Here is a 21,968-nt window from a genome sequence, read left to right as displayed (position 1 = left end):
CCTAAACAGCAAATAGCTGGGGCATGGGAAAATGGGGCTAATACTGTACACCACAGAAATGTTAAAGGACTACTTAGCTATAATAAGTGGTCAATGTGTAAATGATGGATGGGAGTGTAACTTTAAATTGGGAATTGAAACTGTAAGCTCACACCATAGTGAATAAACTCAAGATCACAATTAAAAGGTGCCACTTTAAATAATATACAAAATCTCTGTTCACGTAAACTAGCGTTTAGCTGAGCTTGAGCATAATGACTAAAAGATTATATAGCCTTCTTCATATTGGCTAACATCGGCGTCTTAATATTAGGAAATAGGGATATGTTGGTACTTCATATGCCAAGATGCAAATCTCATCATTCTCGGTAAGGAAACACAAGCTACTATATTCAAAATTAACTAGAATGACTTCCTCTTTGTAAATTACTTTTTATCTTGACAAATCTAAAAAAATATTAATGCAGTTCTGTCTACAACAAAGACATTTGATTGTGCTGCATTATGGATAGTTACTGTTTGAGAACTTGCTTTTTATCTTGCAATTCAGATACATTTCCTTTTAATATTTTTCTTGTGTTTTTTTGGGTATCAGATGTACCAAAGTTATAGACCCTTTTATCATCTAACAAAAAAAAAAAAAAAAAAGAATTTTGTTGTGTTTGCTTAGAAATATCTATATGACTTACTTTTAAGTAAGTTTAAACATGGTATTTGATTGTATTATATTTCAAACATTATTTATTTATTATGATTTATTTAGATTATTTAAACATTTTGCCGGGAAGAACATTTCTGCAATTTTCAATTTTGTCATCCACTCGGAGCACTCGGAGCGCTTACCAGGGCCATCTTTAATACATGGCATGTAATTACAGACCTCCTGAGCAGTCACTTTATTTGCCCGTGAGGGGGCTATCTGGCTTTATCCAATCCCTACTAAGCTCCTCCCACCTCCAATCCTTTTTTGGTCACTGGTCACTTTCCTGCACATAGATTTGTGCTATCTTGGCTGTCTGACTCCCACCTGGCCCTATGTGAGGACATGTGAAGACCTTTATATGGAGACAAAGGAGAAGATCTCTATAAGCAAGGTTCCCAGACATGCTAAAAGAGCTCGGTGCAGACTGACCAATCAATTTTTTTACAAGCGTTTAAGACGGCCGGTAGGATCTAAAACAGACTGTAATATCTGTTTTCATTCTATTTTTGTCCTAAGTAGCATGCAGTTGTTTTATGTGGACCACCTCATCTCATTTGTTTGTGGATGTCCCTAGCCCTTTCTTTGGCACCTGCCTCATGCAAGGTGAAAAGTAATATTCAGGCTCAGTGTAAACGAATATGTTTGGTCTAACCACAAAAATATGTATCAGGAGTCAAAACTATGAGTACAAATTACTATTTCAGTAGTGAAAGTGCACTGAATTTTTTAATGCCATGATTTCATTGCAGCTAACTAATGCACTGTCACATCCACAGCATAAGATGTTTTTCACAATACTTAGCTGTCATCCCTGGTGTACCAACGAAGCCAACACACTCAGAGCTTTCTGCCAAGATAGAATCTCTTAGAAAAAAAAAGCTTTGAGATAATATAAAGATATTATCGTCCTTCCAGGCCACTGATGAATCATACGCCGAACCATATGGACAATCTGGTATTACATCTGCCTCTTCCAGACTGATTCTGTATATAAACAGGTGTTCAGTTTCCAGTCCTACAAGTATGTGATACCCATACGTAGTGGGGGAGTAATTCATGTTAACAAGATGATACTCAGTTGTGTCTTGTATTATTTTACAGCATTAGCAGAAAAAAATCATTAGAAATGTATATGCTATAATGCATTATGAGAAAGGTTGGGTGATTGCAAACATCTGATATGAGTTTGAAGGGTAAAGCTCCTTGTGAAACAAAGACTTCATGTGAAAAATAGTTTGGATGAAATTTTTAGCTTCTTTCAACAAGAGCTTTATTTTGATTCTAAACAAACATATTTTAAGAAGTGGCTAGAAACACTACTACTACTAAATCCTCTTGTAATTTTTAGTATGGTATTGAATCCCACCTATAATGCTTCATTATGTACCACTGTGGCACTGACCATAATTGACCAATCATAGCGATTCCTCCTGCAGAGTTCTATTTAAAAAACAAGCGTTACAGACTGGATTATTTTTCTGGATATTGGTCTATTCCAAATACATTCTATACATTCACATGGATGAATACTGTATATTTTCTTTATGATCTGTATGGTATACACCGACTCCTTCATCCATGTCCTTTAAAGAGGGAACTGTATTATGCATTAGAAATTATAATATCTATTTTTATTATGTTTATTAAATAGTACAAGACATGCAATACAGTCACTTTAGCCACATGTTATGTCTCATATATTGATTAAAAAAACTAAAAAATATAGTGTATTATAGTGCCTTATCATATACATTAATGGTTGAAAGGGCATGGACATATATTAATATTTAAAATAAATCTAAAACATAAAATAACAAAATACCAGGTTCCAGTGTGGTATAGTGTAATGTGGTACTTGGAGAAATTGTTTGCCTACTAGCAGAAGAGCAGAATTCTGCAGAGATATATGCAGTTTCATTCTATTCTAATCACTATTCTCCTCCATATGCTCTGATAATAGGATATATAAATGATAGATAATAGTTAGTCAACAATTGTACATAGGGAAATGATGTATAGGAGCCAGGATTTGCATATATACCAAGTGAGGTTGCACAATTCATTTTATAACATTCCTTCTACATATTCAGGTAAGATGTAAAACTTATGACCAAGAGGTCTTTTGAAATCATGTTTTGTATGGCATTTTGCCTTTCAGTGATATCTTGGGGCTACCCCAAATGGAAATTTAAGTCCAGACATGGACCTGCTTAATCTTTTCTGCATATAGAAAAACCAAATGGGATTGTTGGTTCTCTTGTGCAAAGGAAATTTGCTTTGCATTTTAATTCTGGCCGGATCAGACTGATATGTCAATAGAGATTTTTAACTCCTTAACAGCAAAAAACTTGAGATGTTCCTGAGCGGGGCTGCACAGTAAAACAGGCTATTAGGCGGCCACATGGTTGGTTGATTTGTCTGTAAAGTTGTTTGCGGGCATACCATATGAGGAGAGTTTTGGTGCTATGCATACACAAAAAGCATTGGTTGGCACCATGTCACCTTAGAGCACTATATTGGCATGCACAGATCTCATATAGGAGACCATGCTAAGGAGGCAGTTATAGGAAAAGGTGGCATGAACACATGGGTGGGATCCTGATTATGGCAGCACAGGCGCTATGGGTAATCTTAACATTTTTCAATAAATTTCAAAGTCTACACCATAAAGTACACCATAAAGTACATGCATTATACTGCATATTTTTGATAAACAGGCTGTGCATGTTATGAAAGAATCCTTCAGAAATAATTTGTTTGATTGCAAAATGGAAGGTTCTAATTATGTTTGTGGCTTCAAGGAACAGCACATAAAAGAAATAGAAATGTTAGACATCTGGAATCTAATTATGCAAGAACATATGTTTTACCACTTGGGAAATAACAAGTTAATTGGAAATTACAGAGGAAAACCTGAAAAAACAATCTAAGTGAAGTAGTTTCATGTCCACATTAAATTTTCAACATGTAAAGTAAAAGAAAAGCAACAACTGAATTAAAATGCAAACTAATACATGTATGTACGTGTACAAATGTCTATGTATAAAATAATGTATGTATGTATTTAATACTTGAAAATGTTTAAATAAACCAACCATTAAAGCCAACTAAAGCCTTCTTAGCCTAAATGAGGTTTCTATGAAGAGCATAGAAGGGTATCCACTTAAAAAACAAAAACCACCTTACCACCCTCTGTCAATAAGTAAAATTGCAAGAAAATGCTTAAATTCCCTAACTTCTTCAAGGTAGAGCATATGAAAAATGCACCTTCAGAAAATACAGTGCATTCTATGTAAAATTTCCCAAATAGCGAATTTAACCAGTATAAACACAGTATTTATACTTGTTTTGAGACTGGGCTAAAATACCGTTGTCATGTTGGTTATAAAGGTAAGAAAGAGAAAGACAATACAAGATGCATTATGGCTAATTATGTTGGGAGAGCAGAACACGCTTTTTATAATCACCTTCTAATTTTACCTCATTTTATTTCATACATTTATGCATATTTATATTATATTCATACCATTTAATGTTTTCTTTAATGGTAGAATATTTTATGTATTCCAATGTACTTCTCTAATCAGGGGAGAGGATGTCACCAGAAGCTCTGCTATTTCTGCAGAAGTTCATGGGAGGTTATCGGCTAAATGATGGAGCATCCATGCACATCCTCTCCTCGGTCTTCAAATCACAATGAGAATTAGATGGAACATGAATGAGAGCGTGAAAGAGTAGGAGTGGATGAGCCCACAAAATTTGAATAAAAATGTAAAGCTTTTGCTTTGTTTTTGTTGTTGCGTGGGGGATCATGCCTCATTTTTAAAGATTTGTTTGCATTGACAATATGCAAATCAATCAAATTTGTGAATTTGTACGAATCCAAATGTACAAGTCATGCCTATAGAAATGCATGACTTCTTTATCTTTCTTTTTTATCTCTCTCCAATTCTATATCTATTCCTACCTCACTTATTCCCCTCCTCCTTTATTATTATCTCTCCCTTTCTCTTGTTTCTCATTGTATCCTTCATTTTTCACAATCTTTCTCCTTCCTCTATATCTCTCCTGCCCAGTTTCTCTCACTTCCCTTTAGCTCTTCCCTTTCTCACTAGCATCCACCCCTTTCTTCCCATATCTTTTCTTTCTCCTTCTGCCCCCTCTCCTTTTTCATGTCTTCCTTTGCACCTTCTCCCCATCTCTTTCCTTTCTCCTTCTACCCCTTATCCCCATCTTTTTTTCCTCTTTCCCTCTGCACTCATGCTTCACATCTTTCCACTCTCCCTTTGCCCCCATTCTCCCCATCTCTTACCTTTCTTCCACTGCTCCCTTTTTCACTCTTTCCTTTCTCCCCACCTTCTCCAAATATATTTCCTTTCTCCCCATCTCTTTAATTGGTGGCCAATGACTTCACTCTCTTCTTATGTGACAGCAAATGGACAGTCTCCTGTAGTCATGTAAAACAGGGGGAAATGTCTTCATAACAAGAATGTCATTAAATGGAAATTTCTGCAGACTCCCATTAGGTCACACTATATGACCAAAAGTATGTGGACACCCATTGCTAATATGCATTTAAAATCAACCATCTCAATAGATAAATCTTGACAGTAAAATGGGTCATACTGAAGAGCCCAGCGACTTTAAATGTGGCACTGTCAATGGATGCCATCTTTGCCACAATTTGTGAAATTATGCACAAAAATCTGTTCTCTGAGTTCTGAACTGCCTCTGGATGCAACATCAACACATGCACTGTGTGTTGGGAGCTTCATTAAATGGATCAACATAGCTGAGCAACTGATGGACTGATAAAAAGCGTACCACTACTGGACTCTGGAGCAATTGAAACATGTTCAGTGATAATCATCTGAAATTCTGATGCATGATTTTGGGTATGGTGGATGCCAGGAAAACATTACCTACTGGAATGCATAGTGCCCACTGTAAAGTTTAGTGGAGGAGGGTCTGGGGCTGTTTTTGAGGTTTTTGCTATGTCCCTTAGTTCCAATGAAGGGTAATATTAATGCTACAGCATACAAAAGCATTTTAGACAATCATCTTTGTGGGACCATTTTTGGGAAAGCTCTTTCCTGCTCCAGTATGACTGTGCTCCTGTGCACTAAGCAATGTCCATAGAGACATGGTTTGACATGTTGTGGAGGAACTTGAGTGACTTACATAGAACCTTGACCTAAACCCTATGAATGAATTTGTACGCAGATTGTGACTCATGTTTTCTTGTCCAACATCACTGCCTGAACTCACAAATGTTATTTTGCCTGAATAGGCACAAATTCCCACAGACATACTGTTATCTGATTGGACAGTACTATTGAATACGCTGGCGCTATATAAAACAATAATAATAATAATAATAATAGGAGGGGAGCAACTCCATCTTGAAATGAGATGTCCAACAAACTCATACTGTATGTTTGATGGTCAGGTGTTATAATACTCTTGGTCACATAGTGTAAATGCATAGGTTTCTATATGTTGATTATTGTTATTTCTGAACTGCTTTGTACTTGTATTTACTATTTTACCATTTTTTTATTTAAGCCCTATGATTATTATTAAACTTGTAGCAGAGAGTAAGATTTGATGGAATCAACCATTTAGATTAGGTGTGATTCCTTAGTGTCATGCTGGGTTAGGGACCAGTTAGCCTCAGGGTTGGTTGGCTTTAATGCCTTTCAAGCACTCATCTCTGCCACCAGCTGGCCTGGAGGCTGGGTTACATCGACAGCAACTATGCTAGGTTTGAAAAACCCTACAATATACTTCACTCTCATTTATACACCCTTAATGTCTCCCTAGACTCAGATATTCTGCAGGTCATCATTATGCCCTGGAAGGAAATACTGGAAGAGATAGATACAAAGAGGGATTATATTTTTTTGTATAAGAATGCATTAAAATTACTTAAATTATAGGTATTAAGGAATAACTAAAAAGATTTGCTTTTTTGTCAAACACAAAAAGCAGGTAAATGCATATTTTATTATTTTGGACTCATGAAAAAAGTGTGAATAAAGTGTTTTCATATATTGCTTTATATAAATATTTCTACTTGGGCTGCAATTACACATTTGTGTCAAGTTTTTTTTTTCCGGTTTAATTAGGATTTGAGCTAGTGTTTATACCGAAGAAAAAAACTAACATGATCCCAACTTTTCTCTGTAGTATAGATGGCCACTTAGCAATTTATCTGTCATTCCCTAGTACAGTATGTTTGTCCTATTAAAAATAACAAGTTGGTTTAATTGATCTTGTCAAGGTGCATCTATCAGTAGTGTTTCCTAATGAGGTTTTTAAGCTTATCAAGGAAAGCAGTGTTAGAAATATCAAGAGACAGGCTGGCAGCTTGCTAACAGAGAGGTTGAGATTTGTAGCAAGCAAATTATTTACTGGTACAGAAGTCAGCTTATCAATTGCGTATATATATATATATATATATATATATATATATATATTCACTGCCTAGAGGCATGGGGGGGAGGTTGTAGAGAATGAAGAGACAGAGACTGTGTCATGACCAGAGGGCACTGTAACAGTTTTTGTCATTTTTGTGCTTTATTGCCCTAGAAGACTGTGTTCTAGAAAAATGAAAAGATGATAGAAGTTTTGTCACATATATATGGTAGAATATGGGGAAAGCATTATTCTGTTCTTTTTTCATAAATGGAAAAGCAGCTTCTGCAGTATTTTCTGGGACAGTAAACTAATAAACTAAAAATATAAAGAAAGAGGAGCACAGTCTAAACAGCATAAATGGCATACACATACATGTAAAGAACAGGTGCTGATAAGTGCAGTGATAGTATATGTAACAATCCACAGGTGTTCTTGGAATGACGGTCTCTTTTGGGGACTAGTGTCTCCGCTTGGAGATTAGAAACCACGCAAGGGCAGAGACTAACTGAGCCTCTGCAGCTAAGTAGCCAGAGCACAACAGGAAATGGGCTGGCTAATTAGCAGGTAACCAGCAAAAAGGAGGAATAAAAAGACTGCTTGTTAGTATCAGCTGAGGTGTTCTTATTTGCTGAACTGAAGCAAGTTGTGGAGCAGGGGAAGGGTGAGAACCCCAGCACCTCATAACAGGACACTCTCTGTAATGTAAATCATTTTGTATGGGGGGCTTTGCAATCAGCCATAAAATCTACTCTGCTTAGCCCACCCACCTTCAGTACTTGTGGTCGGTTTCAACAACACTCCTTCAAATAATCTATATAATAAAACAGACTTGGGTAACTAGTAAAATGAGGCAGCTCCAAGGAAGGGGCAAGGAATCCATCTCCCCACTGAGCCCTTATACAAGGGAACTTTATCTGTGTGTGTATGTATGTACACTATATGGACAAAAGTATTGTCCATATTGACCAATACACCAACAAGGACACCAATAGCTTCCACTCTCCTGGGAAGGCGTTCCACGCGATTTTGGAGTGTTTCTGTGGGAATTTTTGCCCATTTAGAGCATTTGTGAGGTCAGGCACTGATGTTGGTCAAGAAGGCCTGGGTCACAATCTCCGTTACAGTTTATCCCAAAGATGTTCGATGGGGTTGAGGTGAGGTCTCTGTGCGGCCAGTCAAGTTCTTTCACATCAAACTCATCCAACCATGTCTTTATGGACCTTGCTTTGTGCACCACTATATGGACAAAAGTATTAGGACCCACCAAAATAATAATTTGTTTATTGCACAGCAACCTATAAACAGCAACCTTTTAGATCTGAAAATAACAGACAGCATCCTTGGCTTATAGCAGACACCTTAAAGTGGAGTTGCTAGCTATTTAACGTGACCTGAATCTGTGTCAAACATTGAGAGCTGTCAAAAATACATTGAACAAAAACTCTACCAAATTGTAATTTAACCCACTGTTGGCATACGTAATAGACAGTGCTGTAATGCATGCATACTAGGCATTTTATTTTGAACATGATCTCATTATCCCTGTTAATTAATCCATTCTGCCTTCCCTCCAGTCTTTTGAGGTTACTAACTACTCCAAATGATTTTTTGGAGTCTTTAGCAGTGTAGAATGATTATGTCGAGTGTACAGATGGTTGATAATATTAAGAGTCATTGTCTGCTTCTGTGAATTCAAAATGACAATTCATTTTTTATTTGCCGCTAAAATACATTTTTAATCCATACAAAAAGAAAAGCTTGCAACATGGTATTTTTGATCTCTTGGAGCTCTGGATTTCCTCGCTGTCTAGAACATATGTAAATATTTGCTTGTTACTATTCATGGAAACCATAGGATATCCTTTATTGATAAAGTGAGAAATATTCTGTGCAGTGAAGTATTCATTTATCACTGTTGTGAGTATCTCATTCTGCTGTTGGAAAAAGCATGTACCTCAGGTAGAAATACGTCCCCTCACATGAATTCATTACAGTAATGCTACCCTGGTCCTTGATGAGGGGGAGCATGGCTGCTAGCCTGTACCAAACCCATGTGTCTGTCCACCCTTCTTATTGAGAACTACTCACTACAGTGTGACAAACTGGATTAGAATCTCATGAATACCCCTGATTGCCATCTTGGATGATTAGACTCCATGGTGTGCCACTTTTCAATGGGCCAGTTACAAGGAAGACCTCTGATCTTCGTAACTGGCTCATTTATACTATTGAGGACTGTACCAAGCTGGCCTTGCCATAACATTCAGTAAAAAGCACAGTGTGCCTTTAAGACATGGTAATAAAAGCGTCAGCCGCAGGGGGGGTGGGAGGGGCACTTACCCTGGATGACCAGGTCTAAGGCAGCAGGCAATATAAATATATAATGATGCCATGTTAATTCCATTTTGCCATCAGGATCAGACATAGACCACGTGGGACCCCAGGCAAGAATATTCTCTTGAGGCCCCCGAATTATTTTATATATACAACAATATTTTTATAGTTAATCATTCTTTTTTCTTTGGGCTCAAAATAGCAATAGTAATGGCTAGACTGTAAAAATACGTAAATAAACAGTGCCCTAACAACACATATACCCAAACACATACATACACACACACATTCACGCTTCCCCTTACAAACAAACATCCTGCCTTACACTTACTTTTGCAGCCACGTGCTTGCCCTTAGACACATTTGCCCTAACATACAAACACCTTCACAATACAAATATATTACCATTTCTCATTATCTCCCATTTCTTTATCTCTCTTCTTTTTCCTTCTCACCTTCTCTTTATCTTTGCCTATCTCTTTTATTTCTCTTTATTTCTTATTCCTCATTATCTTACCCCTTATCCCAATTTCTCCCCTTTCTCATTATATTCCCCATTTCTCCCTCTTGTTTTCTTTCTTCTTAACACGATGGTGCTGTGGTAGGTACTCAAAATGTGTTCCTACAGACTCCTGCTTAAGAGCTCCCTTGTGGTGTGGGCGGCTTCAGTCCTGAAGGCCAGGATATGACATCATAACGCAGTCCTCGGCATCTATCATGTATTTAGACCTCACGCTTCATTTTATTTTGGGTGGGTTAGAGGGAGATCCATGATCTCCCCAACTTGGCCTTCTCCTTCAACAGCAGGTGCCCCCTTATAAAGGACCCCTGCTGCCTTGGCCACCTAGTATTAAGAGTTTAAAATTTGAACAAAATACCAAATTTGTGTGAAATCCCAAAATAAATGTTCTACTTTATTGTTATTGTTGTATAGAATTTTCATCAAAATAAATATGTATAGATATTTTTCTGTAATCAGAATTATGTGATTACTTGGAGGCCAAAGGATTTAAGCTCCATGGGCCTTCTGATTTATAAATTGTTAACTCAATCAGAATGTATTGTTGAATACCTGTCAACTGTCCTAAATTTGCTTTCCTGTTCACTAGATTGTAGTTTTTGCATTTGTCCCAAATTTTAATCCCCTCCTTGAATTTAATTTTCTTTGTGTTTGATTTGTTTTGTTTTTTATAAAAAAAAAAAACATAAATTAACATTAAAGCATTTTTGTGAGATTTTGTTGTATTTTGCAAAATAGTAAAATTCTGGGTGACAAAATGTACATCTTGATAAACAGGTCATATTGCCAGTGCCTACTAGGTATGCAATGAAATGCTAAAAATAGATAAAAAAAATAGTATTTGTCCTTTGTGTTGCATTTACAATTGTTTACAAACAATTCCTGTACATGATGACGGATATCTCTGTTTCACTTTAGTCCTTACATTTTGGTGGCGTTTAAAGAACATAAGGGGTTACTGTAACAAATTAAAATGTTTAGGCAACTGTGCTCTGACTCAGTTTTAGAACGACAGAAAATTCTAATTCTGAAATGAAAATAAACATATTTTCTGATACATCATTATTTTATACAGATTCCCACTAGTTGCTTAAACTGGGATCATGTACACATCTGCACACTTTTTCTCAGCAATGTGTCCTTACAGGAACCAACCCATCAATAGAGTTCATAGTGTCTCTATATACCTGAAATAATCAGTAGTTTAAAAATATAAACCTGGACACTTGAGAATGTTTGGATCTTAGGTAGCTTTCCATTTCCCCTTTTAGTAGAGGAACAGATAGGTGCTAGCCCCTATATTATTAATCATGTGCTTTTATGTTGACCAAATTATAGCCTTCTGTTGGAGTACTATTTCTGCATAACACAACATATATCTTAAATTAACCATTTTCTTAATTCCAAACAAAAAAACCAATTCAAACAGTGAATATAAAATATCAGATATTTTCTTCCAAATTAAGAGTGAGTAAATTAGACCATGTTCTGTGAAATATTCTGTGAACATATTAATCTTAGTATGTGGTTTATAATCTCTTACCCTTCTATCAAGGACATGGGATATGTATTCAAAGCAGCAATTCACTGTGATGGATTAAAGAAAAAAAAATTATTATTTTCTTTGGTGTCCTTTGAAACTTCTGCTCCCTTTTTCTTGAACCTTGTTATTAATGTATTTTTGTCATTTCCATTTCTAAGACGTAAAGTCCCTAAGATTTTGTATCCATCTGATAAGATTAAACACTAAGGTCAAGACAAATATGAAATTTATTTACAATGCATTCGTAATTGGTAATCAAGAGCCTGTTATGAGTTTTAATAAGAAATCATCACAACATATTTGTTTGTGTTTTTTTAATTATTATTATTTTTGCCTATTGAAAATGTTATTGTGAAGGTTCTTTAGTCTCCCTAGTTATTAAGTACTGTTTAAAATATTCAATAATAAATAATAAAAATATAAAATGGCATTGATGAACAAATTATATTTCACTTCATAGCAAAGGTAAGATTAATTAAACTTTAATTGTCCATTCACACCATTTAGCTTTTTTCATTCGCTTATTGAGCATGCTTCGGGCTTTCTCCACTTATGTATTTCTTTCTTTATTTGCAGTGATAAATGCAATGAAGTCTATAAAGTTTAACAGATGGGGTCTACCTGAAATCAATCAGGAAACAATGCAAACCAGTGACCCTGGAGTGTTCGCTGGGGGAGATATTGGAGGTTTGGCTAATACCACTGTGGAATCCTGTAACGATGGAAAACAAGCATCGTGGCATATACATAAGTATATACAGGTAACTAAACAAATGTAAATACATAAAAGTAACAAACTGACAACCTTTTTTATTTGCAATCATTTTCATGCACTAGTTCTTAGGAACGACTGGCAAATGCTTGGTACAAACAGATGATAAAGGTGACCATTACAGTTCAATGTTAAAATGAAATGCATAAGGGAAAATCAACAATCTATGTGTCTGTATTAATTATTTTTATTGTTCACATATGCTGGAAATAGTATAAATTAATATTTATTAAAAGATCTTTGAAATGAGTAATGGCTTCCTAATTTGGAAGTCTTAGAAAGAGGATACTTGATTTGCTGTCTTTCAGAATATGCTCTTCGGCCATCTTTGAAAAATCCGCTTTAGTTTAGAAGTACAATAGTTTTACAGTTTTCTATTATCTTTTCATGTTCTAGATAGTGTAAACACGCACATGTTGGGTTGTGTTCTATTTTTCTAATAGTCTCAAAGTTGGTAATATAGAATTATTAATAAATAATAAATATATAAATTATTTATTTTGACAGAGTTTACAAGGTGTGTCGATTCCTGAAAAACCTGAGCTACCACTCTTCTATACACCAATTGATTTGGTAGATATTAGCGTGGAAATGGTTGGACTGCAATTTATGAATCCTTTCGGCCTTGCGAGTGCTCCTCCTACTACTAGTGCTCCAATGATTCGCAGAGCCTTTGAAGCGGGTTGGGGATTTGCAGTAACAAAAACCTTTTCTCTCGAAAAAGTAAGTTAACTCAATTTGTACTTATTGTGAGTAAAATATGATTGTGTAGGAAACTGTCAACCTAATATAGTACCGAGGAGTGTGTTCGTGTCAACACATATGACATATTTCCACATGCTCCAGGAACTTCCCTTCTTCTGGGGTAGTGGCTAGGACTAGTCTCATTTGGCTAGATCTGCATTGCTGTGTTCGGTGTGTTGTTTTGCTGCTGCCTCAAGACTCCTTAGACAAAGCTACATATAATAAGCATAAACGGTTTTCTTTGTGGAACTGTTAAGTACCAGATTTAGATTGTATAATGTTTGCTTTTATTTAGATGTGAACACGTAATTCTGATTAATCAGAAACATCTGCTTTTACTCTGCTGGTGACATGCATTGATTTGTGTGGCTGTCACTTTCAATAATCAGCCACGCTGCTTTCATTACTTGCACTCAGTGATGTGATTGCACAGACAAAGTTCATGGGAGATCTGATTTATTTTTTTTTTAGCTATTTTTTGCCTTCACCTCATTTAACTCATACAAAAATGGCACTATGATTATGTGCAAATTAAATTGCAAACTAAAAAGCTATACTGTACGAATGTATAGAAATCTGGTTTATCTCTATGACACTCTACAATTAACCAGTATATATTTCATTTATTGGGAAATATAGACATTCAGTTGTATGTGCACATCTTACCCTATATGATTGGAAAATTATGGGAGGCCATTCTTAAGTGCATGTATGATTATATATAATCTACTTTAGTGTCTATAACCACATGATGTACTGTAAGTTAACACTTTCCCTAATAAACAAATGTTGATAGAAAAAAAGATGACACTCTTGGACATGTATTTAATGGTCTCCACTCCTATAATTAAGAATGTCCCTCCAGATATCCGTTCATGTATTTTGTCTGCTGGTGGCGGATCTAGTGACTTTCCCCTTCAAGTATAGAACTCAAATATATCTTGAGTTCCCTAATTTCTGTTTTCATCCAGTGCCGAAAAATGTTTAGACCAAAAATGATTATTATTTTTTACAAGTACGCAACCATGTTACTTGTGTCTTCAGTTCTAATTAAAAAAAATGGAGACAATTTCTTTAATGAGCTTATTTTCAAATTTTCAATCGAAATTACTGTAGCATAACAGTAAATGTCTTAGAATAATCTGCATTAACATTTCTTGTCTTTTTGAAACACATTCAGAAAATTATTATGCACCATCTTCCATCCGTACACACTTTGCCAGCTGTAACCTCCCCAAACATTTATTACTGGCTCATATGCTCTGATTTTTCTTTTTTTTTTTTGCTCTAGTAATGTAGAGGTTATTAGTGTACACTACCATACTTTTCTAGCCTTACTAAAAATGTGTATTTTATTTTATAGAACTCATATTATCATGGCATATTAGTGTCATTAAAAAAACAGGTAAAAGAACAAAACCTTAGATGGTAGTTTTGCAAAAAAATTATAATAATGGGGCCAAGCTGTTTAAATGTTTTATTTGTTTGCAGTTGAGCTACTTGAAATTATAAATAAATAAATAAATATATATATATATAATATATACATTACAAGCTAAAGTACCTATACAAAATTAAAACACTACCATGCTCAGTCGAAAAAGCTATTTAAAATGTATTAAAAGGAGCAGACTTGACATTTGAAATTCTGATGTTCCTATTAAGAGAAAGGTTATTCTATGGAGTTTTGTTATGATATAAAATATTAAAATTTCACAACAGTTTTGATGGAGTACAATTTGCCTAGCTTGCATATAATAAAGAAATGAAATGCTTACCAAGGGACTTGAGAGAAAATTAGAGACCTGTCTAAACATCTGCTTCAGATTTTATTATCCAGTCCTGCCGACATCACTAGTCCCTCGTTGTTGTTTAAAGATTGACGATCTGAATTTTGGTGGTATATATGTTGTACGTATATTTTTTCTCTCTCTTATTAGTGAGCTTAACAAGACATTGATGATCAAACCTATTTTGTTATAAAAATAATCAGCTGAGTAATTTCCCTTTATTTATCTGTGCTGGCAATTTAGTGCATTGTTTTGGATCTCATCTGTTTTTTTTACCACTGACATTTGTAGATAGCAGATTGTGGTCTAATATGCTGTAACAAAAATAGAGCATTGACTTTAAGTGAAATGCCAGTTGATATCTCAGCAAACAACAGCATTTCTTTTTTTTTATTGTTATACTGATATGGTGAAGAATGAAATCAGTTTAGTTTTAAGGAAGAAAAAGGATCAGATCATTAGTATAACGGTTACGTGGCCAGGCTGCAGTCCAGTATAAAATGCATATGTAGCATATAAGTTAACAGAAAGAAAGAGAAATAAGAAATTGATTGTTATTTAAAATACGTGAAGTGCCAGTGGTTCCTAGTTCTGGAGGACCACAAAAAACGCTGCAGGTTTGGGATATTCCAGCATGAGCACAGGTATCTCAATTAAGGCCTCATTAAATTACCTTACACCGAGAATTTATTACACTGATGATACACAGAATTTATTATTTTTGGCTCTAAAGCTTAAGTAGTAGTCTTGTCAAAGTGCACTATTTAATTAGTTATTTAAAATTCCAAGATACAGCGCTATATAATCACCAATGTGAATAAATGTAATTGAAACTAATATTATAAAAAGGAATAAACTTTACCAACCCCTATGAAAGGTGTATATACAAAGTAGAAGTGTCTTATCCTTCTTAACTGGTTCCCAGACCACAAGTAAGAAAAAGTTTAAATTGCTTCAGAAAGCTACCATCTTATTTAGACAGATCTGGTGGTGATAGGAAAAAAAACAGATAAAAAATGGACAGCGCTCTGATTTAAAAAAAAAAAAAAAAAGCTGCAACCCGAAATTAGCGATCGATATAGTAAAAATGAAATAAAAACAACCATTAATAAATAAATAGTTCATATAAAAATACATACAAATATATTGGCAGAAAATGAATAGCAGGAAACTGCACAATCATGTAGCAATATATTGCATATACATAAAAAAGGAATAAACAAATAAGCTCACTTACACATGTGAAAAAATTATTATGATCCTAGCAGGGAACACTATAGAAAACTCAGATTATATTATAAATTTGGCCATTGCAGTGAGGATAATAGCTGTATAAAAACAATTACATTTTACTGGGGAAGTCTATTATATTAAGACATTTTTGTCATGCAGTCTAAGCTTTGTAGTCTGCTTACTGGAGTGCCTTTGTGGCCTCCAATATGTAGGGAGAACAAGCCGCCCATTTATGAAGACCTTATTCCCCCATGGCCTTCACGAAGATTTGAACCCGTTAATGACAAAGCCCGTACATGTTCGGGCTCAAAATGCATTGTTTTCAATGGGTTTAGGGACCACCCATTGTCCTTAAGGGGTTAAATTACCACTTTCAGTGATGTTCTTCTGTATTTTTGATATATTTTGTATATCAATGTTATGATTATGGCTATGAATGCCTAATAATTATGTATATTATATTTACTACGGATTATTGTAAGGAATGTAGGTGATATTTTATTATTATATATATATATATATATATATATATATATTATATGTGTTACAACCTCTATTGGATGCGTACTGTGTACTCTTTTGCAGATTGTCCTCTCTTGGTTGAAATTTTCTTGTCGCTAAATTTACTCTACAGGATAAGCATCCAAGAGGGGGGTTTGCTGTGAATAGGGATGGGGTTCCAGTTAACTTTTAAAGGGGCTGGGTTAGTAGTTTGGGTACCCTAAAATGATTAAAGATCATCTTTATCCAGAGACTTTGAATGAAAACATACCAAGTTCCCAAGTGACAACTCAGATTAGCTTCACTTGCAGGAAGAGCTGAGGTGACCCTGCATAATTATTTTAAATTAAACAGATATGATATATATATATATATATATATATATATAATATATGTATATGAAACTTGTTATTGAATTAAACACTTATAGCAGACCATTTATAAATATACTTATCAAATAACAGGTCTATGTGTTCACTAGAATAGTAAATTATATTTTCTTCATGTTTTTTTTTATATTTCTATTACTATGCTGTAACCAAATTACATTATGTATTACTCACAAACTGTTGCTGAAATGCAATTTTTACTAACAGTAGTCATAGACTAACAGTTTATTTAACAGTCATTACTTATTGATTAATTGTGTCTTTCTAAAGCTAAAAAGAAATATGACTTTCCTCCCAGTGAAGAACACTTAAATCAGCTGAAACTGCATCATTTTAGGAAGGCCATAAGGGAAAGATTATCTCTTCTAGATGCTCTGCATAATTAGTGTGATTATGTTACAAAAATCTGTTTACCAAGTGTTTAATCGTTAAAATATCAAGTGCTTTTCTAAATTTTACAACTAAACATTGCCATGCATGTCAAAGCACTCATGTTACCTTGTGTTTTCTTTTATTGGCATACAGCTGAAATAGATTTTGTCAAGGTCGATTGTATAAAGTAAAGCTAGACAGAAGATAGACCTTGGTTAGCACATTAAATATTTCCCAATATTCCGTTTTGTGTCCATGGATAAACTTAATGAAGCTGTTTTTTTCTGCTTATGTGAGGAGTAATACCATATGTTTAAAATAGATTTGTCAAGTTTCCAAAATCCTACATTTTACACCTCTGTACACTATATAAGCCTGTTATAAGGTGTTTAAAGATGACCCACCTACTTTGTATCGTATGAGGAACCTTTTTCTTGCCTTTTGCTAGGATCTGTGTGATTATTCTTCCATTTTAACTTATAACTTACATTTTGATTTTCCTTGACTGGCCCAGGAAACCTTTACAAAGGTGGATCACGAAAAAGAAAAAAAAAACGTCAGAAAAGAAAATTGATCAGTTAATTCTGGCCCTACCACAGATAACAACCAATCTCAATGTGCATAACTTTCTAAACAAAAAGTTATAAACAACATTCTATAGGTAGTTTTAATACATAAACCCCAGGAGTCCATGTTATTTCACATGGTATGATAGAATCTGACCCTCCAAACATATGTCTGAGAAATTTTATTAGACCATTTTTAGAACACATTGGTCACAACATCCTTACTGCTTAATATTATCAAAATAAGTGAAACTAGGAAGGTGTGGGGTAACATTAGGTGCATTCGGGAGTGCATTAGGGAGGTAACATGATTCAAAGTTGTAAAAATACTCACATGATTTGACATTTTTTAGCTTAATGTTCAATGTGGGTATGCTGGCTGTTTATTGGTATGCCAACTGGTTAATAACCTCACCTAGACTATAGACAAAATGTACATTTTGTTTATTTTTAAATTGGGTGTAGTGGGTACCACTGTTTAATAATGTATCATTTTTGTATATAAAACAACTGGTTATATATTGGGTTCTGGGTGCCTTTATTTTGTTAGGAAGTCATACGATTTGCAGCTGCCTTTATCATGCCATTATAAAAATAATCTCATATAGTATACTCTTGGTTGCCTGGCTTCATCTTTAAAATATTTTATCCTTGGAATACATAATACACTTGGAAACCTCCACATACAGAAGTTACACAAAACTTTGAAAGCTTGAGCAAAAAGATGATGAGAAGCAGATCCTTGGAAAGTAGAATATGCTTTCTTGACATGTTTCAAATCTTCAACTCTTCCAGTAAATGCTGATAGCGGAGCATCCATATGGAAATTTCAGGGTAACAAATACAATTAAACTTGGAGGAAACTAACATATGTGTTTATATATTTGCATTTGCGATTGTACATTTTGAGGTGATTATTACATGCTATTAACTGTCACTATGTTCAGTAGAAAAATAGGAAGGCAAGAAGTTATTTATGTGTTTGATAAATACAAAGGGCATTTCTGAATTGATTCGAAGTGTTAAATAGAGGCAATCGTGAGCGAATACAATTTTAAGTGAGGTATAGTCAAATGAAACATAGAAACAAAAATGACAACAATATAACTGCTGAAATAGGATTCTAAAATACATATTTAGCCCTGGAAGCAGTATGCAGCTAGTAAGTAAATATAAATAAATTCTTAATTTACTCCTTTAGCTGATATTGGTAGTGTTTCTCAGTATTACATTCTGTGTCATGTTCAGTGCAAATTAAAATCATAGATATGTTTAAACTCAGTGCTTATTTCCAGAAAGGTCACACCATGTGGACCACCTAGTTCCTTGTAGAGCAGTCTGACAAAGGATGCATCTGAAGGACATTGCTATCTTCCTCTGCAGTCTAATTTAATTTTCACATCTAATCATCAACATGAACCAGACCATATTGCACTTGACAAGTGACATAATCAATCAAGTACACAACTCTGGTTGATGGCTTCAAATCAGGTCACTTTTTGTTTTGTAAAGTCTACTGAACATGAAGGTAATTCTCTAGAAAAGTTGGTTGTGGTGAAATCTGAGTTTTGATCCAAATTCCTTGTTAATTTAGAAGTGTTTTTAATTAATAAAAAATGAGTACACCTGCAAACTTGTAGAAGATCTGCAAAGTTTTTACTCAAACTGCACCCAGTGTGCATTAAATCAAGATGACTAACCTCATAAATAACACTTTGATGTTAGAGAATCACCACCATGTGACTTTAGACCTCCAAGTATTTAGAACATCATTATGGAAAGAACATAATTTAGAACATTATTGTGGGCTATCAGGAACTAGAAAACTAGACACTGTAATTGCTGAAGCAAAACAACTTGATTTGTAAAGATTCCCTGATTTCGAGGACTTGCTCAATTTATTTTAGAAAAAAAAGTTATTGTGAGATTAAATACAAAATGTATCAAAATGTTTGTATATCTGAATACTCAAGTCAATACACCTTTAAAGAAATAATGTGAATTTAATGGATGATGTTTCTGAATTCAGAGTAGAAATAAAAATAATTAAAAATCACACAGTTTCCCAAACTACAGTGACAGATAAAATGTGCTACATGCTTATTAGTAAAATATTGTTAACTAATCTGTTCCACTGTCTGAAGCTTTTTGCTTTTTTGTGTCATGGAATTTAAACAATTAAACACCTGATGGACACATTAAAAGACAACATTTTCTCAGTGTGAAACTGCAGAAATGCCACTGTGCTCTTTCCCTAGTGATAAAAGCCTCTTGGATCACAAACCCAATATGAAGTCACTATATGTTTATTATTGATGTTAAAGAATGTTAATATCATTCTAGGTAAAAAAGTGTTTATGCACTTTTTTGACAGAAAGCAAAATGATCATAGATATGATAGATCATGATCAAAGGTAAATAGACATGTGCAAATGGGCCAATAACAACTTAGGCACATTTTTCAGTTCTTGGCCCATTCGTTTGCGGGCAAAAACTGGCATTTTTCAGAAACAACGCCCACACTCATTCTCATTCACTCTCTCTTCACTCTCTCACACTCCAAAGGGTGAAAGGATGTCACTGGAAGCTCTGCCATTGAAATTTGTAATAGCTTATCTTTGGGCAAAATGGAAGAGCTTCCAGGTATACCCGTTCCCCTGATGGTACAATGGGGGGACAGAATATCACCAGAAGCTCCACTATTTTTGTAGAAGTGTACCAGGAAGTGCGCAGAGATGCGTACGATGAAAGAAGACAGAAGAACAAGTAGATGCTAGAGAAGAAAAGAAGCTGAGGGATGTGGAAGTGGTCGTCGGAAAAGGTAGGAAGACATTTAGTGTGCATGAGAGAGAGTCAATGAGAGTGTGAGAGAATGTGAATGAGAGTGTAAGAGCATAGGAGTGTGTGAGCCTAAAAATGTGAACAGAAATTTTGAGCTGTTTACTTAGTTTTTTGTGGGGAGGTTTTGCCTCTTTCGGAGATTTGTACAAATTAATGAAATATGCAAGTCCGAATTCACAAATCTAATCTCTAATAGATTCTTATACATTGAGGAAACCTTTGTAAATGCAATGTGTTAATCAAAGACTAAATTAGCCAGCATTCAAATGCTCCTACACATTTAGATAAACTATTTCATGATCACATGATCTCATTTCATTAGTCCATCCTTATCGAAGTGACCAAATTCGGTACTAAATAAGACCAAATAACTTGTAGGTCATGCTCTTAATTTTGCAAAGTGGTTTCTTCAGTGGCGTCTCCAGGTTTCATATTTAGGGGGGGCACATGGGGGGCCAGGGACCAAAGTAGGGGGGCCAATTATAAAACGGTACATATACACTATATATATATATATATATATATATATATATATATATATATATATATATATATATATACACACACGTTAGACGTGCATTTTTAACTACATAATATGCACTTATCTCTTTGAAGTAAAGACTGTGATTAAAATATGATTTCAAAATAACAGCTAAAGTGACAGTTATTTTTCATTCTTTAATATTAGCCCCTGCTGACAATATATATAAATATTAGACCCTGCTGCAGATATATAGCAATATTACACCCTGCTTCCGATATATAGAAATATTACACCCTGCTTCCGATATATATTAATATTAACCCCTGCTGCGGATATATATTAATATTAGCCCCTGCTGCGGATACATACTTATATTATACCCTGCTGCCGATATACATACAAATTATACCCTGCTGCCAACATATATTAATATTAGCCCCTACTGCCGATATATAGTATTAGTCCCTGCAGCCAATATATATAAATATTAGCCCCTGCAGCCAATATTTATTGATAATAGGCCCTGCAGCCAATATATATTAATATTAGCCCCTGCTGCCGATATATATAAACATTAGTCCCAGCTTCCGATATATATTAATATTAGCCCCTGCAGCCAATATATATTAATATTAGACCCTGCTGCCAATATATTTGCCACACTGACTGCAGATCAGGGGAAGACAGTGAGAGTCAGTGCAGTGTTCCCTCCTTCTGACTGCACCGTGACATTGAGAGGTCCTCTCCCCTGTAATC

General features: G+C 34.8%; 1 protein-coding gene across 1 annotated transcript in view; it reads left to right on the top strand.

Moving 5' to 3' along the window:
• Window positions 1-21,968, top strand: part of LOC149279414 (dihydropyrimidine dehydrogenase [NADP(+)]-like) — a gene marked incomplete at its 3' end in the record, with an annotated part of 261,334 nt that overhangs the window by 137,176 nt on the left and 102,190 nt on the right. The window contains exons 12-13 of the mRNA XM_089501186.1: window positions 12,097-12,281; window positions 12,800-13,015. Coding sequence (XP_089357312.1) covers window positions 12,097-12,281; window positions 12,800-13,015 — 401 coding nt within the window. The remainder of the gene's footprint in view (window positions 1-12,096; window positions 12,282-12,799; window positions 13,016-21,968) is intronic.

The sequence above is a fragment of the Sceloporus occidentalis genome, unplaced genomic scaffold (assembly GCF_023333645.1).
Source record: "Sceloporus occidentalis isolate IW3139 unplaced genomic scaffold, rSceOcc1.0.p SCAF_166, whole genome shotgun sequence".
In the NCBI taxonomy this organism is placed as follows: domain Eukaryota; kingdom Metazoa; phylum Chordata; class Lepidosauria; order Squamata; family Phrynosomatidae; genus Sceloporus; species Sceloporus occidentalis.
The sequence above is the reverse complement of the archived record's forward strand: the minus strand, read 5'-3'. Positions and strand labels throughout refer to the sequence as shown.